Below are 27,198 nucleotides of genomic sequence, written 5' to 3'. Positions count from 1 at the left end.
CGGATAAACAGACGGACCGGCTAAATCGACTTAACTCGTAGCTCTAATCAAGAATATACTATATACTTTATGGGATTTGCCACGCCTTCTTTTACCTGATAAACACATCTAATAAAACCATTCTACCCTGACTTTTCGTTTTCAATTTAAATCGGAGAACAATTCGAAAGTATCTATAGTTAGATATGTGTGCTTAATGATATGCGAATTGCAAAGACTTATTTTTAAATGACATATGCAAATATAAACACATTGATTATTTGATTATATTAGTTAAGTGAATTAATCTTTTATTTTTCTCTTTCCCTCTCTTTCTTTTCATTTATCTTAACCGCTTTTATTGGTGTCGCTGCCTCACCTCTCAGTCCATTCGCTGATGCGTGCGTCGAGTTCGGTGTGTTCGCTGTGGGCGTAACTCCGCCCCCCGCGCCACTGACCTCGCTGAGGGCCTCCTTGCGCGCCGCCTCCAACTCCTTGGGCGTCAGGCCAGCATCATCCATGTGCAGCTTCTGCTGATTGGTGGTCAGTGGAGCCGTTTCGCTGCCCTCGATCTGCAGCTTGCTGCCGTGGCCGACGCGCTCATCGTCGTTGCCCGTGTGGAGCTTGTAGCTGCGATCGTCCACCTCGTCGATGGCACAGATTGTCGGCTTGTACTTGCCCTGATTCAGGGCCATGCTGTCGCTGGGGCACTCAGTCAACTAAAGATGTCTACTGCGATTACCGGCTGCTGTTCCAAATCTGCGCTAATTTAAGCGCATTTTATGCTAGCTGCAAGCAAAATATAGAAACGGAAATAAATCATTTGAAATCGCAGACACTCGAAAGTAGATGGGCATATTTACGGCTATATGATGGCATATAGTTCTACTATATATGTTCATATACGGCAATTTATAGTCATATATATTCGACTAGTTGCTCAGTCAGTTTGCTCGCATCTTATCAGCTTGGCGAGCTTGCCGTAGCGCTTGATTATCAAAAGATTACCTTGAGACATGATATACAAGTCAAACAGAAAAAAAAAAACATTCGCTTGCACTCAAAAGACGATATGGAGCATCTCAGATAAGTCAGATATCGCACGAAGATAGCGCCCACTCGGCAGCTCAGATATGTGCGAGCGAGTACTATGTGATGCGTGCTTAACAGATATATGTAAACGTCTATATAGATATGTATACACATATATAGATTGTTATATATAGCTTGTGCATTCCTGTCAACATTTGACTTCTTTTCAATTTTAAATTGACAACAATTGCTGCCAATTTGCGGGCCAACTCAGGCAATACACACTCTCCCTCTCTCTCTCTCCATCTTTCTCTGGTGAGATATAAAACCACCTATATATAGCGGATTTTGGCTTTATTTCAGTCACGAATGTAATGTACATAAATTTCAATTGGCAGCTAATTAAGAACAAATTCAACATGATCTTTCTCTCTTCTCTATCTCTCTTCCTCTCCCTGATAATTATAATTGCCCATTGACATAGAAATCTTGCCCACTCCTGGTTTATTAGGTTAGTGTTAAAAATTTTCGCACCTCCTGCCACGAATTGCGCACATTTTCTTAAAATCCGCCAGCCCATGAGTGGTTCAAATTGTAGCCACACCTTGGGCGGATACGCTGCAATTGTGATGAGCTTAAAATAGCTTAAAAATTTTAATTTGATCGCCAGCTTAACAGAGGGGGAACAGTTGGGAAAAAGTAAATTCCATAATTTGTTGTAATGAATAATATTATTATGAAATAAGAAAATGGCTATCCAGATAAAGACCTTTAAGACTTATATGAAATGTGAGCATCTCATCTTAGAAATCAAACATCCCTAATTTAACTGCCTATAGGGTACATATGTCTAACATAGTCTGATGAATTGGTATATACATAAAGATTTTTTGCTTGGGTCTACCTTATTATTAGGATCCAACTTCCCTGATCAAAAATACATACATCAATAATACACAGGGTATCTATTTTTAACACTGACTAATTTAGCTTTTCAGTCCAATTGCAGGGCATACAACACATCGAACTCTATACAACAATGCCTCGGGAAATCTAGACGGGCCAACAATATCGATGGCCAGCACTATTTCTGTCGGACTTGGATGATTTATCATATCACTGTCCGCAAAGCTCCTGTAATCGTGATAAGCGATGGTCAACTTGAAACTTGGGCTGGATTACGTCCAGCTGGCCAGCAGTCCGAAACAAAGCCCAAAATGAGGCGACAAAATGAAGAAAAGCATTGAAACGCTGGCTATCTTATCGTCCCAGCGATTATTGCTTAATTCGGGACCAGTTTTAGTCGTTTACTCATTTACTCAGTGCCCATTGGCACTAAGCAATAAAGAATGTCTCTATCTCGGAGTGAGCGCGACAATCTCAGATAACTATTTGGCCAAGCGACATGAAAATGAATAAACCTCGAGCTCCCTCCGAACCCAAGTCATATGTTGTTGTTTTATCATTCATTTGTTTTAATTAAAAATGAATATGGTGCATACGTAATAATTGCGAGGGTTTTGTAAATGAAACCGCGACCAGCTATCAACTATCTCCACCTCTTTCCACGTCTCTCTAGACCCAAGGGCCCACTTCATCAAAAGCCATGGCCCAAACAATGGCGGACGAACGCAATCGGGTTGAGTAATAGTCAGATAAGTTATTGTAGTCAGTTTAAAGTCTAAAGCAAATATGCATACATAAACACATACACGCACACATACACACACTTGCATATACATATAAATATATGTACATATGCAAGTGAATTTCTAAGCGTTTGCTTTTAGCATGATATCATCTCGTATTATCATCTTAATGCTATTTGCATTTGTTTGTCAACCAAGCAAACATTTGCTTAACTGCATAAGCTAAATGTTAAAGATTGATTACATATTCAAGGAGATCATATAGATCGAGCTTATAAATATATTCCAGCGCTTCATACAGCTCATTAAAATATTAGTGGTGCACTATACAAAACTTAAATAAAATACATCAAATTACTTTAAAAAAAAAAAAAAAAAAAAAAAAAAAAAAAAAAATCATTTTGACAGATATTCTTTAGTTTTACCACTTAAACAAGACATTGATAATCAACCGTTCATAGAAATAGCAGTACTGGATATAAAAAGTTTAAAAAGGACACAATTTAAAAATGTATATTATGTATGTACATATATATTTATATCTATATTATAACTAAGGCTAAGCTCAATTTCATATATGCTTCATATGATAACCATAAGTCTACTATAAATACTAATATCTATAAATAGTATGATAATAGAAAACTATTTTTAGCTGAAAAATGGAAATCATATTGAATCAATGTCTATGGCACTATAATCGCTTGCATATCCGCCATATACGACACACATTTGAAATTCATTTTTATGCATCTCTAATTTGTTCCAATATTTTTGGTTTCCGCATTTCAAAAAGTCAATTTTGCAGCTGTTTATTTACATATATTCATTATGCTTACGATTTTTTCGCACTTTGCGTCTTTAGCTGACCATAGCGCAAAATTTATGGCGGAAAACAAAATATAATACTAATAATAATAACAATAATAAATAATGCAAATGCAATATGATTTTAAACGGGTCGCGCCGATGACGGCGGCGAAGTCTATCAAAGCAAAAGTGCCGCTGCGGCACTTTGAATAATGGGCACACGACGCTCCAAGACAAGCCACAACACACACACGCACACACATTTATTGAGAAATTGAAAGAGATACATATATTGGATGGTTAAACGCGCAACTGTCCCATCCAAAATGCTTGATTCGCATTATAAATTTGGCTTATACCCCATTCCGAGTGAGCTTCCTGCTTGGCTTTGCTTTTGCGTTGCACTCTTTAAGGCAACAACAAACAAACGGCTCTTGCCGCACACTTGCTGCCCCGTTGCCGCCTGCCCACCCCACCCCAGCGGTTTCACTCCATTTACGTGTTGCGCACTTTGCATTATCTTCCGCGTTGCCGGTGCTGACAGCTCCATCCCCTATCCATCCATTGATGGCTTTCGTGACGCAGTTTGCGACGCAATTCGAGATTCGCCCTAAAGCTAGTTCTCAGGATAGAGACCAGACGAGTGGAAGCTGCTGACGATAGGCAAAAATCAAGAGATATATACATATTTATTATGATTTGCCTTTGCAGCTAAAGAAACTCAGTGCAGGGCTCAACCCTTTCTCACCCTTTCTCAAAATAAAACACTTTCAGTCAAAATAAACTTCCGCAAAATAATAATTAAAAGCTTTATGAACAATTTGATTCTTGCTTCATGTAAAAAAGGAAAATCATACTATTACTTTCATTCATTCATTCAAACGGCTGTTTTCATTAATTTAACTGCCAAATATCAAAGGTCAACAGTAATTTAGATCTTAAATTCGCAACTTCTAGTAGTAAAAGTGCAGAAGATATAGTTAAGCGATGCTCTAATTGGCACAGGTATATTTACTATAACAACATATTTCTTACCTCAGATAGAGCATTCCAGATTCGCCATACCCTTAACGGGTATATTGAACTAATTTTAAGACTTTATAAAACCAAAAATACCAACGAGTATTTTAATTTCTAGCTTCAATCTCTTGATGTTGTGAATATGAATATAATATATGAATATAAAATAGAAGACACATATGCATAGTTAGGTCGTGTTGCAGGTCACAGATCTTCTGTTATCTTGTTCGTAAGATAATTAGTATCTTTTCGAGCAGCAAACATTCGGCACGCACACACCTAGATTCGAATAGTAACAAATAAAAGCCCACACAAGATTCAATTTGGCCTGCCTTAAATGGCGGGCATTAGTGGAGCTCCATGGAAAGCCGACAAAATTTGATTAATTATGTCAAATTGCTGGCGGTCACAGAGCATAAATAAATAATTGATTGCAAATTTGGACACCTATTTGAAATGAATAATTACACTGTTTAACATGCAACAACATTCACTCAAATAGTAAATCAATTTGGGCATGGAAATTCAATTTGACGGCGTGTGTAATTGGCTGTTGAAGTTGCACACCTGTCAAACTGAATCTGCCGAACACCTGGCCAAGCCAACTAGCCACATATTAAATACTCTTCATTTAGGGTATTTTGGGTTGTTTGTAATACATAAAATCGGATAGAGAGTTATCTCTTATCAATCGGATAACTATAATTTTTATTTAATTTCATTTTCTTTAATTTTAATTTTATTTTTAATGACTAATAGATTGAATTCCCTAAGAGATCTTTGAAATCTGAGCATATTTTAAAATTATTATTTCAAAATATTTAGAAAATCGCTTTAGAGTATTTAAGGTTAAGCATCGCTGATATAGTATCATATTAATTTCATTTGATGCTCTACCATAAAAATTTCACTTTGTTGTTGTTGCTGTTCTTGTTGTTGTTGCTGTCTTGTACGTTATTGTGCTATTGACATTTAATTTGGCTTAATGGCGCACCGAACATTGTCGCCCATTATTAAAAAATGTTTCAAGATACTTGACACAACAACAAACAAACAAACAAAAACAAGTAAACGCGGTCTTGCCTCGAATGCACGACCAACAAATACCCATTGATAAATGTGTCCATGCGCATAGTAATATACATATATAATAATGTTCACCATTACAGGGTATCCCATGACATTCCATCATCTACTAAATCTGGGACCAAAAAAACACTTGTATCGTACCCATACTAATATATGGCAATGTACTGCATTGCAGGGTATCTCATCTCATTCACATGCCATTCAAATATTTATTTGTTACTAAAGTCTAGGGCCAACCCTCAAATATTCCACCAAAAGATTCTCATACTTGACAATATTCAGCATATATGGCAATATTCAGCATTACAGGGTATCTCTGTGTTGACTTTCATATGGCAATCAAATATTTATTTGTCAAGAAAATCTAGAATAGATTGAGAATGTCCATATAGCTTACAGAGAGAGAATGATCAACTTATTCAATATGGGGCGGCGGCACAGGCATAGGCCTTGGTATACCCGTTATTAATGAGTGCTGGGTATAAGCACAAACTACAAATTTGCCATTTGTATTGGGCAGCTCTGCCCGTCAGTAACCTTGCCGCCAGCCAGCCTGGCTTGCACAACTCCAACAACAACAAGCAGAGCTCTGAATTGCTGTTGTTGAAATTAAATGTGTCAACAATTTGTCAGCCTAGTTGTAGTCGCTAAGCAGCGACGCCAGCAGCGCCGCCAGCTGCGCTGTTTACGCTCAGTTGTGCACAAGGTAAATGTGAATGTGTTTGATCAGCGACAACTGATAAGACAATGTGCAGCAGAATACTTTTTAAAAATATATATGTATATAGACAAACATTTGCACGCGTACAGTGTATACTAAATATGTTGCACCTGATTTGCACTTAGGTAAATATAAACAGGTAAATACAAATCAAATAATATGGTTCTATACATTAAAGAATATCAGTATTCCAATTCAAAACCTTAGCTGCTCGAGAGTACACGACTAGCTGGTACCCTGCAAACGTATATATAAGGTGATATTCTATATGTACATACCACTTCTTACCAAACTCAGAAGAAAGTTTGTTAGTTATTGAAAATCTTGACTCAATTTTAATATATCGATACCGACAGAAGTCTGCAATATTGATTCTGCTCAAGAACAGACATGCCCTATGGGTCGGCCAAACCTTGATTTGCCTGTTAAACATATCCCAACAATTCCCAAATTTACAGAGTTAAATAAGCCGATTCTTATAACGGACAGCTTACAGATAACGTATGCGACGTAACGTAATGTAGCGTAACGATGCTAAAAATAATCGCAGCTGTTGGCAAGCTAGGTTTTTCATTTTCCAACCAATTTCAAAACTGTTCCTACAATATGTATATATTTAATTATTTGTTTTTTTTTTTTTTATACCCTGAACCCATTTTCAATGGGAAATCAGGGTATAATGGTTTTGTTAAAATGTAACAGGCAGAAGGAGGCGTGGCAGACCCCACAAAGTATATATATTCTTGATCAGGGCGACGAGCTGAGTTGATTTGGCCCTGTCTGTCTGTCTGTCTGTCCGTCTGTCCGTATGTATGAACGCGTCGATTTCAGAAGATATAAGAGCTAGAGACTTCAAATTTTTTTTAAAATGTCCGTAATTACAGCGCGCATATAAAATTTATCATTAAAAATCGATAACTCATCCCGATCTTTTTTTTAACGATAAAAAGCCCTATCGAAAACCAGTTATAAAATTATATCATCTACACCTTTATTGCTAGAGTCTCCAAATTTTTAATGTATGCTTACATGCAATTTATACAATTTCGGTTTTTGTTAAAATTTACCCCCACCCTTAAATTCACCCCCTCACCCTCACTTTTGTAAAAAGCGTATTTCAAATACTAGAGACTTGTGCTTTGGCAATTACATGCGTATCCATGTTATAATCATAATCTGAAAGTTTCATGAAGATCGTACGTCCACAAAAAAAGTTATTAGGCAATTAATTTCTCATAGTAAGCGCTCACTGCGTGTTTATGCTTGTGTGTGTATATGTATGTATGTATGTGTGTGTGTGTGTGTGTGTGTATGTGTATGTATGTATGTGTGTGTATGTATGCCTGTGTGTGCGTGCGTGCGTGCGTCTGTGGGTGTGTGTGTGTGTGCGTGTTTCTTGTGTAAGCTGAAAGACGCGAAAAATTATTGAAATAGCTATTACTCCAAGGGTTCAGGGGATCTCGTAGTCGAGTAGTCTCGACTAGAGCTTTCTTACTAGTTTTTTTTTTTTTTTTTTTTTTTTTTTTGCATACATGGAATCATATGTACATATACACAAACTCAAACTTACATACATACATTATATACATATGTATATATAGATAATACGCTTATACGAAACAACGTGAAAGCGATGACGACTTTGCTGTTAGTTCAAGCGTAAATCAGAAGTTCAAACGTTTAACGGAAAAAGGTGCGGTTAGTTGCCATATTTATGTACATCACTAACACACACACACAAAGGCAGACGCAGCTCGCAACAAACATACATATATTGTTAGGTTTGCACACAATAACCGTAAACTCTGCCCGCAGCAGCTTTGTAACAACTGCAAAAAGAACACAAGAAATTACAGCTGATTTTTTAATACCGAAAATTAAATACCCTTGTCATGTTGTAAAGAAAATTAAATACCCTTGCCATTGTAAAGACGTCCATACTTTACATATGCATCGATTGCAAATCGACTCGATTTTTATAATTTAGTTACATATCTCGTTATATAATTGTTAATACCATAGTTTGTAAGGGTATTAGGGATATTGGAACTAGCAACGTGTATAAACGACGCGATGATGCGGGTGAAAAAAGGTAACGGCAGTTAACGAGCTATGTGTGTGGGGGGTTGGAGGAGTCGATGGGTTCAAGTCGTGCGTGAGCGCCACAATGCGCAAATGCAAAGGCAAAAACAAACGCAGCTACATTAACAACAACAAGCAGCACTTGCACATGCACAAAAAGAGAGGAAAAAAGTTAACGGTACGTGAATGCGCGTAAAAGTAATAGCAGCACTAAAAGAAGCGGAAACGTCAACGCCGACAGAGCTGAGCAAAGATCTGTATGCACACACGCACACACAAACATACGTACATGCACACGCGCATGTGCATGGGTCGCCTGTGAACGGTTATTGCGCATCCCTGATCGCTGACGACGCAGCTGCTGTCGACGTCGACGTCAACGCTGTTACGCATTAATTATGGGAATTTTTGCGTTTCTCTCTTCATTTTTTTTGTAATACGTGCACATGTGTCCTGGGTGAGTGGGTGGTTGGTAGTAGCATCAACAACCACCAGCTAAATGCTGCGTGGCTTCTCAAGCTATAAAAACTATACAATGTTGTTGTTGTTGTTGCGGGAATATATAGAATGCAGCACAGCATCTCAAGCAATGAAAACGAGACAACGCTGCCGTCGCCTCTGCTGCTGCCGTGGCGATCTTCGTAACATTGACATTGCCTCTCGTGCGGCTCTTCTTCTTATTTCTTTCTCTCTTTTTTTTTTTTTTTTTTTTTTTTTTTGTTCTTATCGCTGGTTTGGTGACTTGCCGAACCGGTTGTGCCGGCATTTCTCACAAAAAAAGTAAAATAAAATAAAATAAACTAAAACTCACACAAACACCGACACATTTTTTGACTTGTTAACTACGGCTTGGAAGTACGCTCTCTTTACTCTGAAATGAATGTACTCCACATTTGTACTTTTGTTGTCTCTTGCATTCCAGAACACACACACACACACATAAACACAAATATATATACATACATTCTCTCGCCATCTGAAGCTCAGCTTAAAGAATTTTGCTTTTACCTTTGATATACGAGTTCGTTGTTATTGTTGTTGCTCTCACTCTCGTTAATTATATTTGTTGTTTCAAAAATAATCAGCAAACACTTATCAACACTCAATTAACATATCACACGACGCACTTTAAAGACACGCTAACAGTTATTTTTGCATTTATTGTTGCTCTCTCTTCAAATTTGGCACAATTTATTGAGCTCTCGCAGCCGCGCTCAGCTTAGATACTCACACAGAGCCATGCACTTTCTATACACACCTACGTACACAATAAAAAAAAAAACGCACACAAGATCCGAAAAAGAAAACAAGAATCTTATATTCGTTGATATTTAAAGTAGAATGAAGAAGAAACAGAATTACAGTTTTACGCGCACACTGGTTGAACCACCTACAAACTCTCGTCAACTGCGTAGCACACGTCGCGCTGCGTTGCTTTCTCAATGAGCACTAAAGTGAAATGTAGAACAAAAATGAACGCCGCAATTACCGTTCTATGTATCGTGCGACGTATTCGTAGCTTGAATGCAGTTACGCGCTGATGGCGCTACCTGCAAAAAAACATGATGCATGCTGTATTAAATTTAAGCTAATTTGAAATAAATTATATTTACATGCAATGTCTAACTAAATAAAATGAAAAATAATATAAAATAATGAAAAATAATAAATAATAATAATTTAAAACAAAATTGTCGAAATTTGCAGGCGCGCTGCTTAGCTAATACGCGAGCCCCACAATCAACGCTAATACGTAAGCGCAGAAAGAGAAACGTAAACGCAAAGTGAGCCAACTTCTCAAACGATAACTACAACGTAAGAAAAATGCTAGTGTACAAATGCTGACAGATATTGTTACTCATTACTGAATTAAATTCTTGAATTTGTTTTTTATGTGTCCTTTTTTTTATGTATAAGCTTATACCCAAATTTAAAGTCAACATTGTATTTGTTTTTACAATTCGAGCGCAATTTTTATTTATAAATTTATAATAAAGAATTAAATGTAATACAATATTAGCGAAAAAAATATGTATAACACACGCATTTATAAGTACAGTTAATAAATTAAACAATAGCGAGTTGTGTTTAAAATTAGAAGAATAACAAACTGAATAGCTAGGGGGACAGGCTGTGGGGAATAACCAGCTATGCGGATACCCTGCCCATTGTTCATTTCGAGAGTACACCAAAAGAAGTCGGTCTTCTTCTTGCTTCTTGCGGTGTAGAATAGAAATAAATGCATAATTAATTATTAATTAAATAAACGTCTTAAATGTTTTTTGTTTTCCTTTTTTGTTTTTTAGTATATACACAATGAGTTTTACCAGAAAAGAAGGGGAAATATATAACATTACACAAATTTATCGAATTAGTTGTATTTGTTTTCAATTTCAATTTACTCAAACTTTGAGTTTGACAAATCAATTTAAAACAATCATATCGCGTATTTAGGTATTTTCAAAAATAACTTCACTCGCACGCAAAAAAAAAGTTTTGAAAAGTGGCAAAAAAGAGCAAACAAACATAGTAAATTAGCACCTATTATTTTAGTTTATTTTTATAATTATGCTACGGCCAGTGGGCGTGGCAGCTTCTCTGCGGGCAGCATTTTTTTTGTGTTTACAAATAAAATTCATTTATTTATTTAGTTTTCTTTTCTGCTCTTTTCATATTAGCTAAAAAAAAAAATCAAAAATCACTCATGCACTCTCTCTCTCTCTCTCTTTATCACTCACTCATGGACACACACACTATTTCAGTTACACATTCTCTCTCTCTCTCTCTCGCTCAGGCATTCACACATACACTTAATATACTTAGTTATCTTTAGTAGAGATTCATATAGCACTTGTAACTCATTCGCTCAAATATTTGCAAACTTCGTGGAAAAAAATAGTCGAATTAAAAAAAAATATAATAATAATATGATATTATTAAACCGTTTCGCTTTCGACAGTTCTTAATTCGTGACTAGGCAATTTTTACTTGTTTTCGTTTCTTCTCACAAAAAAAAATCAACGCAACATCGCACATGATTTTTCAGTTCTTCATTTTCTTTTGCTTTTGTTGTCGTGCTTTGGCACGCGTTTTAAAAACGCGCGCGCGGTTTGAAACTTGGTTAAGTGCGTTCGATGTTTTAGTAGAGTTTTTGTTGCTGTTTTTAGAACCGTTGTTTGTTTGCATCTGCTGCATTGTTTTTTGTGTTTAGTACATTTTTTTAGTGAGATGTTAATTGTTCGTGTTTTTTTTTTTGTTTTTTGTATTTCTGTTATTTAAATTTCGGCAGCTGCTGCTGCGGATGCAACGCATTTACAGATGTTCATCGCCATGGTAACCGTTGCGCAACGGTTGTCGCTCCTGCGAATGATCTGCGGGCCGATTGCGCTTGAAGAAGCCGCACTAAAAATGAAACGGAAGGGAAACATAGAACATAGAAGAAATACAGTTGGTTGGTGCATTGACTAAGCACTCACCTTGTAGAGCAGCAGAACGAGCAGTAGAAAGATAAGAGCACCCGCACATGCAGCCAAGACCACAACCCAGAGCGGCACCACATCGGGCACCTGCTGCGGCTCTGGCTGCGCCTTGTAGAAGATCTCGTGCGTCTTCAATATCTTCTCCTTGGGCTTGCCAATGAAGGGCAAGCTGGTCACGTTCGCCACGGCGAGCGTGGATACATTCAACGGCACAGTGGGCGCCAGCTTTTCCATGGTGGTGGCTACCATACGAGCTCGTATGGCCACAAAGGCCGCATCCGCATCCTCATAGCCCAGATTCTCCAAGTAGCAGCGCAGTCGACGACACTGGACACCCAGGCAGGGTGACGTGCCATTCGCCAGACGCATCTCTATCGTAGTAGGCACGTCGCGCCTGTAGCGACGAGGCGCAGAGTTCGAGTTGGAGCTGGAGCTGTGCCACTGGCCAAACGCCTTCTGCTGCTGATTGTCCTCGTCGTAGAAGTCCTCGTTCTCACGGCCATAGTACGGCTTGCTACCAGAGCTATACACCACACGCCGCTGCACCGCCGGCTGGCCGTACTGCACCTGGCTATTGTGCAGCTCATTGTCCACGTTGCCGCGGTTGAAGGTGCCCAGATCAAGGGTGCCCGCATGGAAGTCGCCATTGCGTCCGCCATACATCGACTTGTCCACTGGGCCGCCAGCAAGATAAACTTGCTGCTGCCGCTGCTGCTGGGGTCGCATTTGGTAGCTGGATCTGGAACTGGAGGTGACCTGGGGCGGCGCCATTTGAATATGGCCATGGGTGCTGTGGCTGAGCAGCTCGCCGCTGGGCGCAGCTGGAATGAAACCGCCACTTGAGAAGCTGCCACTGCTCTGATTCATGTTCGCCTCCTGGTTGCTGCTCGAGCCCGCTTGATTGGCACGATCCAAATGCACAAAGGAGGCGTCTCCTGCCGCGTCCTGGGCGTCCTCGCGCTCCAGCAGCTCCTTCTGCTTGGGTGTCAGGCTGCGCTGGTTGTCGTTGCCGACGGTGACGCCAACCGTGTTGCCGGTTTGGATGCCATGCGAGATCTCCACATGACCGCCAGCTCCCTCGCTGCCAGCCGAAGCATCCCATGTCGCCGGCACAGAGTTGCTAATCGCGCCCTGGGCATGCAGGTAGGACTTGTTCTTCTGCTTCTCGTTCAGCTTGAGGCCCAGCTCGTTAACCTCGATCTTGTCGCAGCGGATTTTACCGCCCGTCTCCGGCTGATTGACGATGTACATGAGTGGATCACCAGATTCGGTCTGATAGGGGTAGTAGATGTCCACAACGGCGCCCTCAATGTAGGAACTGAGGTTGTTGCGCAGCTCATAGATATGCACCACCTGTGGACCCAGTTCGTCCTCGGTGGTGGCGTTGCCGGGTGCCTTGTAGTCGGCTGCCTTGTACACCTGGTAGTCGGGCAGCGAGGTACCCTTGATGGTCAGGTCGGTCTCTACCCAGACGCCAATGCTCTTGCTGCCCACATTATCGTACTCGGAGTTCTTGCGCTCCACATTTGTGGAATTGGCCACCCAATAGAAATCGTAGCTGGACGTCTTCGTGTGCTTCTCCGCCGGTACAAAGCTGACCGCAAAGTGAGTCTGTTGATCGATTATCAATGGATTAGAGATGACCGCTGAGGATTACCGCGTCGTAGGACTCACCATATTGCCACCCTTTAGCGGGTTACCAATGTCACATTTGAGGGTGTAGTTGTTGCTGGCATCGGGCGCTGAGCAGGTGATGGGCATGTCGATCTTCTCGCCCAGCTGCTGCAGCTTGGTGAACTGCAAGTCCTTGGGCGTCATCATGTAGAATGCAGCCTCGAAGGCATCTTCGTTATTGTTCTTGATCAGCACCTCAATGGTCAGCGGCTCGCCGGACACAAACAGATACTTGTCGACGGCCCTAAGAAAAGGAAGAGGAAGAGGAAACCGATTAGATCACGAAGAAGGAGAAGGGGGAGAAGGCGTTAAGCCCCCAGTGAACATACGTTACGGTCAGTGATAGATCGGGCTCACAGATGTTGTCCGGTCCGCAGTTCTTTTGTATGTTGATCGCATCGCGTAGAATGATCTCGCGGTTCTGATCGATGACCGGCTCAAGGGCTGCGCGACGTGTCCGGGAACGGGATTCGATGGGGCGACTGCTGCGCAGGTTGTAGCGCGCCTCTACCTCGAGGGGTGTCAGCTTGTCCTGGACACCGTCCATGAGGTAGACGGTCTCGTTGAGGCAATACCTTTGGCCGTAGGCGAGTCGGATCGTCTGGTTGCGGATGTTCTTGCCCTCGTCACGCAGGAAGAACATGCGGGGATTGCGCGTCTTCTTCGCATCCAGCAGCCAGGAGACTTCAAAGTCCAGCTGCGCGGGCAGATAGCGACCTGTGTAGCTCCAGCAGGTGCTCAATGGCATACAGGGAACCATCTTGTGATCGCGCTGCAGCTGGCAGGTGCGGTCGTCCAGGCTGATCAGCTTCGAGGCACTGGCAAACACCGTTTCTGCATTGACAGCGGCCACTGGGCGCGACTTGAAAATAAACACCTGATCCGAGGCATAGGCGCCAACAGCCAAGTCAGGATACGTATTGCCATCCATGTCCACTCCGCCGGACAACGCAAAGCCAAAGGTGCGCGGGTATGGAGCCGCCTCGACCAGACTTTCAGCCTTAATGATCTGCGAGGGCTTCAGGAGGGGACCTAGCGCTGAACCATGATAGATGTACACCACGCCACGACCCTCGGGTCCATCGTAGGGTGCACCCACTGCAAAATCGCCATAGCCATCGCCGTTGACATCACCCAGCGTGGTGAGCGCCAGGCCAAAGCGTCCCTTGGTCTGAAAGCCTTCTCGTATGAACTCCTTATTCCAGCGATCCGACTGCAGACAAACAAGGATATCAGAGTCCAACCTGAGCTCGTACCATTCGCAAACTTACCTGAGATACGCCGCCCTGTAGCACCACATAGACACGTCCCACATCGTACTTGCCCTCGACATTGTTCAGCTCCGTGTACATGGGCGCACCGATGATCAGATCGTCGAGTCCATCGCCGTCCACATCGCTGCTGGCCAGGGCATAGCCGAAGTACTCGCCAATCTGGTGACCCGATATGTTCATGATGTTGGCCATATTCCAGCGATTGACGACGACCTTGCCGGACAGATTGGCGCCGCGCGGCATGCCAATGGCAACGTCTTCAGTGCGATCTGCATCGAAATCTCCAGTGACCATAGAATAACCCAGGTACGAATCGTCGTTGGCCGATGAGCTCTCCGCCGTGGAGAACACCTGGTTCTCGGGCCTGGTCACATCCTGGGATATCGCTTGACCTGTGAATATGTTGGTGAAGTGGATGAGTGCGATTCGGTCGATTCGATTTGGGCCAGACCGTCTTTCAGATCAATTTTCGGGTGAGATGTGTTGGTATTATTAGCTACGATTATAGCGGCATGCTGAATGACAACAACAACAACAACAATTATAATAAACAAAAACAATAATACGAATAATAATAAGAACAATGAGGAGCAATGCAATACAAATAAAAATTCTCAAGATCTACCATGACTACGATTGCCAAATAACTAAAGCAGACTACCGTTATATTACCATTAAATATAGATTAGTACCGAGATACCAGGTGAGGCGGTGACTAGCATGCGATGCGTCTTTAAGAGGGCTGACTAGCTCAGCCCTAGGGAATGGGTTAGTAACAGACCAACATCCCACATGCAAGACCAAAATAACAAAATTCCGAGCCATTTTCAAGTAAACTTAAATTCAAAAACTTAAGATATAAGATGTGGAACGGTTAAAGCAAGAGGGAGAGAGAGAGAGAGAGATAGCGAGAGATAGAGGATATAGAGAGAGATCGGCTTTATATTGCACTTTAATGACAGCCACCTAAACATAATGTTAAACATTATTTAGTTTTCCCATTATAATATTTATCATACGCGACACCAGGTACTTCACCTGACAAGCCATCAACATAGAAAAACATATACATCTGTGTCAATGCTGGACCTTGTGATAGATCGGAAATGTCAACTCTTCAGCTCGTATATTTAGCAATCTGACTGATTAGTAGACTTAGTCTCTGTCGAAGAAATTAGAATGTGTGTAACATATTCGAAATATAGATGTATGCGATCTTCGCAGCGTACATAGGTAAGTATATATCTACATATAGAATGCAATATTAGCAAGGAACAGTCAATTTAATTATAGTTCTATGGAAAATTGACATCGAAAAAACTGAAAGCTGATATCTGTAAGAATCACATATAGTACATATGTCGATAAACGTATAGTTTAGTTTGGAAAAATTAAACAGAATTTTACATTACCAATTATCAATTCTCAAAATATATATCGAAAAGTATGATTAAAGAGAAAAGGTCGAAATATCGTAAAGCGGAAAAAGTTGACCATTTGGCAGCACTCTATGCATTTATGGTTGTTAAATTGGCAGCACTTAACAGGTGCTGCCCATTTTGGCAACTCTAAACAGCATACAGTATCGGTAACTATCGCAATGTGCATTCATGTTAAGTTGGCTGCGCATTGTAGCAGAGTGATCAAACTTAAGCAGCTCCTGCCTTAACCGTTCATTTGTTATTACTATGATTATGCTTGCAATATGGTTGCACCGCCTTAAAATATAGGTACACACATGGGCGTACCACTCAGATGGTAGGTACTCAAAAGGTACATATTAATTGAAGCGCTTGCTTAGTGATGACAACAGCTGTCTGTGGCGTGACGAGGCGATCGGGCAATGCGGAATGCTTCTGTGCGACTTTCGATGCCGTCTCGTTGCACTCGTTGTTAGCGAAGCTTTTGATGAGTGGGCGTGGGCATGGCCATGGGCATGGGCATGGGCGTGGGCGTGGGCGTGGGGTGCAGAGCGCAGGGGCTGTGCTAGAAATCTAGGCGATCGCTGTCAAATCGTGAACAGGGGCAATCTATCTGACCCGACTTGACAGCCTCTGGCCCGCCAGCAGATGAGTTCGGTTTGCAGTTGATATAACAGTAGATATTATCACACACCATTTTATGTGGGTTGAAATGAGGTTTTAGAAGCTTGCGTCATTTCTGACAGTTCAGGTAGTTTGTACAGTTTATATTGTTTCACTTGGTTTTAGTGTTAATGTTGATCAATGTTCTATATATAAGGCTGGGTTTTTGTTTGTTTTATTTATATTTTTCTGACTTTTGCAGTGTGAGAAGCGAATTGGCGTATTTTTATTATTACCTCCAGTGCCGAAGGGCTGATAATAAGGCGGCTTAAATGGAAACTCGGCATCGGGCGGTATTGAGTAGGTTTGTCCTTTTTTATGTATTCATTTTTTTGTATTTTGGTTTTAAGTTTGATATCAAGTTGTAAGGTGTGATGTGTATTTTATGTTTGGTTTCGATTGTTTTTTTGTTTTTGTTTTTTTTTTTTTTTATTGGTTGTGGTTGTGGTTGAGGTTGTGGTTGTGGTTGGGTTGAACAACAGACACAGGTCATGGCGTTCGGTACAGAATGCATAGATGATTTATTTTCGAGTTTTTTTGTTTTTATTGGTTTTGGTTTCGTATTGAAATTTTGCATGCATTTTGCGCCGAGGCAGTGTGTAAATAGGAGCAAAAAGAAAAGAGAGAGAGAGAATAAAAAAGATAATACATAATACATATATTAATCAAAATGAGACAAAAAAAGAAACTTTGACTAAAAATTCAAATAGGATATTATGACGCAATATACGGTACAGGTACGGGTACAGTTATAATAGTTATCGTTACAGTTACTGTTAAAATAAAAATAGTTATAGTTACGTTTACGATTACAATTACGATTACGATTACGTTCACGATTACGATTAAGATTTACGGTAATAGATATATAAAAATATATATATATTATACGATACAGTAAATGCAAATAGAATATTACGATAAAGTACAATAATCAATTTTCAATAATCGGTCGAATTTAAATTGACTACACGACTATACTTAATGTCTGTGGTTAGTTATCAGCGGCACTGCGAGCTGCTGTCGAGCTGTGGATGTTATTCAAATTTAGTTAGCCAAATGGGGTTTTCCATTTCAATTTTGGTTTGGTTTATGCTTTCAGGCAGCGACAACACTAAGTGAGATTAAGTCCAATTTAAGTCATAAATTTGGATGGCAATCATAGCAAAACGGCAGCAGCAACAACTCGACAACACTAACGGTACTTAAATCGGATTGAGACGTACCTCAAAGGTACACGATAAACGTGAGCTCGAAAACTATCGATAAATAGTTCCATTTCATTTGATTCAGTGTATATCGAACTCTTATCGATTGTTTTCGAGCTCCGCCCGTATATGTCTGCTTAACCATTAAGATTAAAACTAGATTTAAATCATCCAATAGATAGATGGCCTAAGGCTAGTTCTTGAGTTCCAGTAATCTATGTTAGATACACAAGTTTCAGTTGGTAAACCCTTGAGGCTCGCTTAAATACTAAATCGATTAGGGTATTCGAGCTTATTTTTAGTTTTATCTGTAGGATTATTGCATTTCTTTTCATTTGTATTTTTGTGTTAGGTTAGGGACGATCTAAATTCTAAAGATGCTCAAAAAAATTAAAAACACAACTGAAACTGAAATTAACACAAATTTAATTCAAGAGTTTTGTATGCAAAAAGGAACCGGGACATAAGGTACATCGGAGGAGGAAAAGAACTAAAAATTAAATTTTTTTGCAGCTATATATCAATAAAAGAAACATTAAATAATTGGAGAAATAAAAAATCAAGAGTAAATAGTTCAAACCAAGAGCTACGGGTGCTACGCACATGGTATTTAAGGAGATATTGGAGAGGTGACTCATATCTTGGCTATGATGAATACTTAAAGGCTTAACTATAACTGAAGAGACAATGGATAGGAGCTGTTGTATTTATAAGTATTACGAGTAATATTTCAATTTCAATTTCAATTTAATTTCGAAATACATACAGTACAAATAAAACTGCACATTTTAAGTATATTTATTTCATTGTAAATGTAAACAAAAAAAAAAAAAGGAAAAAGAGAAGAGAAACAATGAAACATTGACTTACCTTGCCAGTACCAGCTGCCAGGTGCGCCAATGAACAAACGCGATCCGTTCTGCAAATGTGAAATGGGAAATGCGAATACTTAAGATTGTGTATGCAAATGTTATGCCACGATTCCAACCAGGTGACAACTAAACGTGCCCACGTCTACCACAGCCACCACAGACCCAGAGCCACTCACCCGTACCGTTCCCAGTCCCCATTCATAGCTAAAACCAGATGCCAACGCAAATCTATCTAACTCTCTTCTGTTTGAATCCTTGAATTATGGCCAATACCCCTGCTAAATGGTACTTACACTGTTGATAGCCGCACTGAAGCCAGCTTGGCATGAGCCCTGACGATGATAGCCCCAGTTGCCTGTAAGAAAAAAGAACATAGAATATAGATTAGAGAATAGAATAATAATATAGAATTTAGAATATAGAATATAGAATATAGAATATAGATATAGAATATAGAATATAGAATGAGAATATAGAATATCGAATATAGTAGAATATAGAATATAGAATATAGAATATAGAATATAGAATATAGAATATAGAATATAGAATATAGAATATAGAATATAGAATATAGAATATAGAATATAGAATATAGAATATAGAATATAGAATATAGAATATAGAATATAGAATATAGAATATAGAATATAGAATATAGAATATAGAATATAGAATATAGAATACAGAATACAGAATATAGAATATAGAATATAGAATACAGAATACAGAATATAGAATATAGAATATAGAATATAGAATATAGAATATAGAATACAGAATATAGAATATAGAATATAGAATATAGAATATAGAATATAGAATATAGAATATCGAATATAGAATATCGAATATCGAATATCGAATATAGAATATAGATTATAGAATGTAGATCAGACTTGATTCAAACCAATGTGAATTGTAATGTCTATGTCGTAGAATGTGTCTAATGCTGCAGGCAGTAAACGGGCCAATCAATTGCAATAATTATCTGAGCAATGCTATAAATTGCGCCAGTGATTTGTCAGGCGATGAGGGCAGCAACTGCCAACTGCCAAGTGGCAACTGGAAACTGGCAAGAGGCAACAGACAACAGGCGACTGGCAACATAAAAGGATTAGAGAGCGCGGGAGAGGGCGCGCGCGCTTTGGGGCAGCGGCGCTGGCTGTGCCAACTCAGCCAGCTTCTCAGCCAGACGATGGACATTGAAATGAAAATACAATAAACTACAGCGGCCGATCGCCAAACAAAAGCAAACAGCAGACAGGCGACCCAAAGGCCACAACAACAACAGCAACAGCAACAACAACAGCGACAGCAACATCAACAATGGGGCCGAGCAAATGGAATGGGGATTGCGTTGAAGTCTAAAAGGTGACCACAAGTCCCACATCCTTTTGTTGGCCGTCTTTGCTTTGTTTGTGCTGTCGGCGAATGTTTGCTACCAAATAAAAATCACGCAATGCTTGCGGCAACGCCAACCACAACAACAGCAACAGCAGCAGCAACATATCGCGCTGCCGGCAACGTTTTTCCTTCTTCTCGTTTTTTTTTTTTTTTTTTTTTTTTTTTTGCAGCTGAGCACAAAATCAACAGTCAGATCGTGCGTTTGATCAAATTAAACGATAACAATTTGTCTCCGAAGTGTTTCAATTTGAACGTTCAACCAGCGACAACAACAACAGCTACAACAACAACAGCAACAGCAGCAGCGATGACAGCAGCAGCATGTTGCTGGCGTGTTGCTGTTGCTGTGGCCAGCGCAGCAACCTTCGCGCATAAGTCAACTTTTAAGGTAAAGTTGACACACACACACACACACACACACACTCATACACACAGAGATGGAGCCAGAGAGGGAGAGAGAGAGAGACTTGACCATTGTGCGTTGCAGTTGTAGTAATTCCCATAATAAAATCGCCCCCGTCTTGAATTACAATTAGTCTTTGCAAGGGCTGGACGCGTTGTCGAACTGGGACTCGAGCCATAGACACGGACGACTCCGACTCCGACTCGGACGCTTGGTCTTTGGCTGCACTTGGACAGCCGCTCAGATCGGCTCAGCTTAGCTGTCGGCCGCACTTGGCAAACGATTCTCAATTCTCGATTGTCGCTCTCTTGGGCAGCTTTTTTGCCGTCGCGTGTTCGTCCGCATGCTTACCCAGTTTTTTTTATACTCATTCACGAAAGTGAATTAGTATATTGGTTTTGCGCAATGTCCGTCTTGCTGTCCGTCCGTCCGTCTGTCCGTATGAATGCAATCTATTTCGGCGCTATTGAAGCTAGATACTTGAAATTTGGAATCCGCCCACTAGGGGCGTGGCAAATCGGAAAATGCATTTTCCGATATGCGATTTATGGCATATATTAATTGAAGAACTAGAAAGCTTGAAATTTGGAATATAGATCCGCATCGACCACCCAAGATCACGAGCTATGACGGATATATCTACGCCCATTGGGGGCGTGGCAAATCGGATCAAACTGTATCTCCAAGAGTTTTACAGCTAGAGCGCTGAAATTTTGCGTGTCAGCTAATGTTATGATTCTATAAAGTCAAAATTATAAGTCTACGCCCATTAGGGGCGTGGCAAATCGGACCTGAAGATATAGTGATTTCTTAAATTCTGCTATATTTTGGACTCTATTGATGCCAGAGACCTCAAATTTTGTATATATACTCGGGCTGATCACCCAAGATCAAAAAGCTTTGTCGGATATATGTCCGCCCACAGGGGGAGCGGCAAACCGCAAAAATGTATATCTCCTAAAGTATAATATCTAGAAGCCTCAAATTTATATAAAAATAGTTTTTACGCCTCTTTAGGGGCGAGGCATATCGAAAAATACCCTGTAATGTTCTCATTTTATGAGGGTAAACATTCAAACTTTGCAGTTAGGGTACCATTATCTCGTTCTAAGAAACGACCAAAAATGAGGTGTCTACGCCCAGTAGGGGGTGGAAAATCGGTAAAACTGCATTATCTACAGTATTAGTGCGAAACTTAGCTACTAAATTACTTATGGGGTGTGAATGAGTATTCCGCAGTCGGTAACGCCCGACTGAAACGTTCTTGTTTTTCTTTTCAATTTTTATTATTTTCTACTCCTTCTCTTTGTTTTATTTCTTTTCTTCTTTTTTGATTTTGCTTTTTTGTTCCTTGCCTTGATTCGTCTTAACTATTAGTTTGGTATTTTGTGCGTTAAGTTGGTATTTATTGCTTTTAGTGATGTCGGAATGTGCTGGGCCAACTGTCATGTGATGAGTAGCTGCTGCCGCTGCTGCTAATCATTTCACAACAACCACACCAAGAAGAAGAAGAAGAACGACAACATTAATAACGCAACAGCAGCAACAACAACGACAACAACAACACCAATGGGAACCAGACAGCGCCTGCCAATGCGTTTGGAATCATTAAATTGGCCTTGGATCGATCACTGGCAACAACAACAACAACAACTACAACAGAAACAATTGAGCAATCGCCTTCAATCGTTTTGGGCAATACACAACAGAACTTAGCTGACAGCATTTTTATATGTATGACTTCAAATCATTTACTAGGAATTGAAAAACATAAAGTTTCTTCCAGTGCAGACAGCAGATAGATCAGTGGATCAAATTCATTAATAGAATCAACAATGAAACGATTTTTCGAGTAACATATGCTAATAAATTTAACTATATCTTAATTATTTTTAATTGTATATGTATATATTGTATATACATATATCTTATATATCTTGTCTATTCCATCTACTATCTACTATATTTTAATATATATAATATAAGATTTATATATATTTTATATATTTTATTTGATATCAATCTTCAATTTTTGCTGTTCATTCTATAGGCAATAGAATTCTCTATTCTATATGTTATATTCTCTGTCATAAGTATTTTACAATATTATAATTTATTTTCTATTTTCTAACATTTTACTTTTATATTTCATATTTTATTTATTCGCATATATCTTCTTTCCTTTCCTTTCATATTCTATCTTATATCTTCTATCTACTTGTTGCATGAATATAGCTCATTAGCTGTTGTCGTCAAGATATTCGTTAATATTGATTGATCGGTTGAGACTTCTTCTAGTATTTAAATTTGCCTCAATATTCACTCATTAGAAACCCCATTTCGTATAGTCATCGTCATAAGACTATATAATAGCAATTAAGTAACGCAGTTTGATTAGTTTTAATTCTGATCAAATTGAAACTGTAGAATGGGCGATAGGCGTACATGGTATGTGTGTATGTGTATACACACAAAATGATTGTGCATGTGTGTGTGCGTATATAAACGTACATTCGTATATGTATGTTTTGCATTTGCTACGGATGCTAAAAATAAGCTCGTGGCCGTGCCACATGTGTCTACACATCCAGCTGCATGTGGGGGCACGCACAGACTCTGGCTATACCTATACAAGCACACATATATATGTATATGTATATATAGCTGCTACATATAGTAGCATGACTAAGCAAACAAATTAGCTGGCAGTTCCGATCTCTAACCAAAATAACAGATATAATGCACTTCAGCTGCGATCTGTTCTGCTCTGCTTCGCCCTGGTTTATGGGATCGCAGATACAAATACCTCACGACACCAAAATACACTAATAGACAATGTTTTAGTACAGGGCTGCAAGTCGCGGCCTGTTGACTGCCATAAATCTTGCTAACGGTAACATTGGAGTATTGAAAAATTAGTTTAGATAAATATTGCCATGCCAGAATCCAGAAATACATTTATTTCCTTAGTTATTTATTCTGGAATACCTTTTCGTTGCAGTTGAACTCAAAGTGCGACTGTGGCGAGAATAATAGCAAATCGCTTTCATAAATATTTATTTTTAGATCTTCCATGTTTGCAAAACATTTCCGAATACGTGGGAGAATCCAAGAAAATCATGGCGCGCATTTTTAATTTAATCAAACTCGATCATTTCTGTTGCTGTTAGAGAATGTGAAGGAGATTGAAATTTATGCAATATATGGTATAAGAAATGAATACCATATAATACTATATAGTATATACTGTACATATTATATAGTAAGTATTAAGCAAATTGTAGGTATGTACTTCATATAGTGATATATGTATATGTATCTGAGAAGAGAGGGACAAAAAGATAAAAATTATGAAAGTTCGATCGCATTGTAATGTTTAAGTATAAGTAGTATATCGTATGTAGAGTATATCTTATGAAAAAATAAAAATAAAAATTGAACAATTAAATTCGTAGAATAAAGAGTTACTCAAAACTAAATTTTAAATATGAAAAATCGAATTATTTTCATATTCTAATATTGTTAGAAATTTTACAAATCTTAATTTTTCTTTTTTTTTGAAATGGTATCAGAATAAATTCAGTCAAATTTCAAAGCCCTTCGAATTTTTTTTTTTGAATATGTTAAAATTTGATTTTAAATATTTTTAAAATTGTAAATCAAAATCAGATTTGGATTCGTTTCGACATTCACTTTAACTGCAATCTGTTTTGCAACCGAATTGAATCTGCGAAATCGGCTTAATGTAAGCCATACCATTAAAGCAGATACCATTACTCTGTCTTGGCCTTGGCTTCCATATGCGGAGCGCTGGCCTGCGCGCTTTTAAAGTGATTCTTTTTATGTTGCTTTAAATTTTGCGTTTAAAGGGATTCCCTGCTCGAGCTCGAATTACTTTGAGGCGCAAATCAGAGAAGGTTGGTCGGTCGGTCGGTCGGTCGGTCGGTTGGTAATTTGGACTGGTCTAATTCGGTTCGACCCACTTACTTGTGCGGCACGGCGATATCTCGTGGAACTGGGCAAAGTTGTGCGAGGTGAAGCAGGTGCCCACCGGATCATAGCGCAGCGCCCTCGATGGCGTCATCGTGTGGAAGACGTAGCGCGGCGCGCAGGCCTGCAAAGAGACAGAGAGAGAGAGAGAGAGAGAGAAAGCCAAATTGAGAAAAAGAGCAAACAACAAAGACAACAATGACAAAACAACATGAGAATTATTTAGCTTTTGGTGGCATCAACAGCAGCAGCCGCAGCAAATGCCACGATGTGAAGTTGTGAAAATGCGAAACAATGGCAACATCAAGCAGATCATGAAATGCTGCACACCAAAAATGGCCAAGGTGAATTACGAGACGCAGGAGGCGAACGGAACGGAACGGAGCGAAACGGAACGGAACTGGGCGAAACGGTGCTGCAGGGTGCGGTACGGCACGGTTGATCTTATGCTATGTGTAGAATATGGTACGCTGCGACCCTGATGCTGCGTCTCCATCTCTAACTCCATTGGCGTGTCTGTCTGTTTGTCTGTCTGTCTGTCTGTCTGTCTGTCTGTCAGTCGGCCTGTTTGTCTGTCTGTGCGTCTGTCCATTTGTCTGTCGGTTTATACATATAGTTTTATAATGTATAAATGGCTGGCAGTTGGACATAAAACACGCACGCTGCCGGCGCTGCACACAGACTGGCAATACTTGGGCCTATGGCCCATGCCAAATATGGCTGGCATGCAGTTGGCCCGGCCCGGCCCGGCCCGACTAGGCTCGGTACGAAACGGAACGGAGTGGCATTGTTTGATGCTCGCTCTGTGGCACATATGCCAGCAATTACTTTTACAAATTTATACATATTGTGCCTTTTATGGCATTGCCAGTGGCAGGATCGCAGAAGCCAGCAGCTCTATTGACTTGCTCCTGCTCGCTTGCCACGCCACGCCACTCCGCACTCCGCACTTCGCCGCCCACCTGCCTCCATTATGTGTCTCTGCTCCGCCCCTCCACCCTCCCGGCATTCACATCCGAAATGACGCGCGTTCGCCAAAAATGCATGCTGATCACATCATCATCGCAGCTCCAAGTCTGGCGCTGCGGCCACGCCCAACTCATTCAAATACCCATTGAATTTGAAATCTATGCTCGCACATTATGCAAGCGACAATGCCAAATCACAGTCGCAGACCGCAAAACCAGGGACGCATAATGCCCATAATATTGGGCACATATTTATGAGTCCCATACATTAATATTGCTATGGCATCCCATAATCGACTCTTCCAAGCATGTTTTCAAATACAATATATTGTACATTGATTCTGTTTTAAATTATATATTATTGGATATATGTATGTATATCACTTAATCTTTTGATTTATTCATTTTAAAACATATCTAGAATATATAAAGAAATTACACGATAGCTGAACGTGAATTGGATAAATAATTTGTGACTATATATTAGATTGAATTTGAATATATTCATTTTCGAAATTGTTGTTTGATGAAGATAAAGAGCAAAAGCTATTTAGACTTAGGGTTTCTTTAAAATTCGATAAATTTACTTCTATTATAGTTATTCAATGTTAAATTATTGATTGATACATATATTCTAATATTAGCTGGAGTAAATTTTTAATGCAAATCGAATATAGTATGATATTTATATACAAATTCGTAACTAATATAAAATTCTTTGATATGAATAATCGCCCTTTCATAGAGATTTTTCGATAATCTTGCTCAGACTAAGAGTTTCTTGAAGATTCCTTCTGAACATGTACTTAAAATTTTAAAGCATATAATTTTTGTTCTTTTATTTATTATCATGTTTTATAATTGAATACGAATTTTCCAATTATTGATTAAAATTAAGATTCATCTCATGAATTGGATGTGATGTTGCCCAAGGATTCTCCTTTATCATAGATATTACCAAATGTGTTGCATCATAACATACACTTGCACAACCTTCCCAGCTCTATTCCGAAATATAATTTCTCGAATAGCCTTAATACCTAAGTGAACAGTATCTTCGGCTCTGTACAACGCCCTGAATTAGCTCAGCCCTGTCGCATATTTGCATAGTCGCATTCAGATCGCTGTTTTGGAGCACCTCTCAGGTGCACTCAGTGCGGCCATAAAATGCGAAATAAAGACAATCAGCTGAAGGCAGAAGTCTGGTGGTTGGTGGCTGGTGGTTGGGGCTTGCGGCTGGAGGCAGGAAGCGGGAGGCCCAGGACCGCAGCCATTGAACAACAATTCAATTGAATTGAGAATGTGCAACAGCAACTTCATCGTGGAGCCGGCAACGTTCGCTAGCCTGGCCCCATTTGACCGCTGCCCACCGTGCGGCCAATAAGTTAATAGTGCTTTCCTATTAAAAATACAAGAAAATACTCATATTATCAGCGCCGCATTGAGTAAAAATCCAT

At 39.7% G+C, this 27,198-nt stretch overlaps 2 protein-coding genes across 10 annotated transcripts in view; both read right to left on the bottom strand.

Moving 5' to 3' along the window:
- goe (endothelin converting enzyme 1) overlaps positions 1 to 10,120 on the bottom strand; it is a 35,025-nt gene extending 24,905 nt beyond the window's left edge. For 2 of the 5 annotated variants that reach the window (XM_089475463.1, XM_089475467.1), the window contains exons 1-2: positions 9,391 to 9,855; positions 359 to 768 (exon numbers count right to left, since the gene is read on the bottom strand). In XM_089475463.1, coding sequence (XP_089331589.1) covers positions 359 to 674 — 316 coding nt within the window. In that variant the 5' untranslated portion in view covers positions 675 to 768; positions 9,391 to 9,855. The other 3 variants (XM_089475466.1, XM_089475465.1, XM_089475464.1) reach the window with 3 other exon arrangements.
- A 204-nt stretch (positions 10,121 to 10,324) lies between these two features.
- Positions 10,325 to 27,198, bottom strand: part of if (integrin subunit alpha inflated) — a 39,422-nt gene continuing 22,548 nt past the window's right edge. For 4 of the 5 annotated variants that reach the window (XM_089475460.1, XM_089475462.1, XM_018016619.2 and 1 more), the window contains exons 5-13: positions 24,771 to 24,897; positions 19,267 to 19,328; positions 18,972 to 19,020; positions 17,130 to 17,204; positions 14,807 to 15,201; positions 13,865 to 14,748; positions 13,536 to 13,779; positions 11,859 to 13,472; positions 10,325 to 11,784 (exon numbers count right to left, since the gene is read on the bottom strand). In XM_089475460.1, the coding sequence (XP_089331586.1) occupies positions 11,695 to 11,784; positions 11,859 to 13,472; positions 13,536 to 13,779; positions 13,865 to 14,748; positions 14,807 to 15,201; positions 17,130 to 17,204; positions 18,972 to 19,020; positions 19,267 to 19,328; positions 24,771 to 24,897 (3,540 nt within the window). In that variant the 3' untranslated portion in view covers positions 10,325 to 11,694. The remainder of the gene's footprint in view (positions 11,785 to 11,858; positions 13,473 to 13,535; positions 13,780 to 13,864; positions 14,749 to 14,806; positions 15,202 to 17,129; positions 17,205 to 18,971; positions 19,021 to 19,266; positions 19,329 to 24,770; positions 24,898 to 27,198) is intronic. The other variant, XM_018016620.2, reaches the window with a different exon arrangement.

This window comes from Drosophila arizonae, chromosome X, assembly GCF_054131065.1.
Source record: "Drosophila arizonae isolate 15081-1271.41 chromosome X, UAZ_ARI_1.0, whole genome shotgun sequence".
Classification (NCBI taxonomy): Eukaryota; Metazoa; Arthropoda; class Insecta; order Diptera; family Drosophilidae; genus Drosophila; species Drosophila arizonae.
The sequence above is the reverse complement of the archived record's forward strand: the minus strand, read 5'-3'. Positions and strand labels throughout refer to the sequence as shown.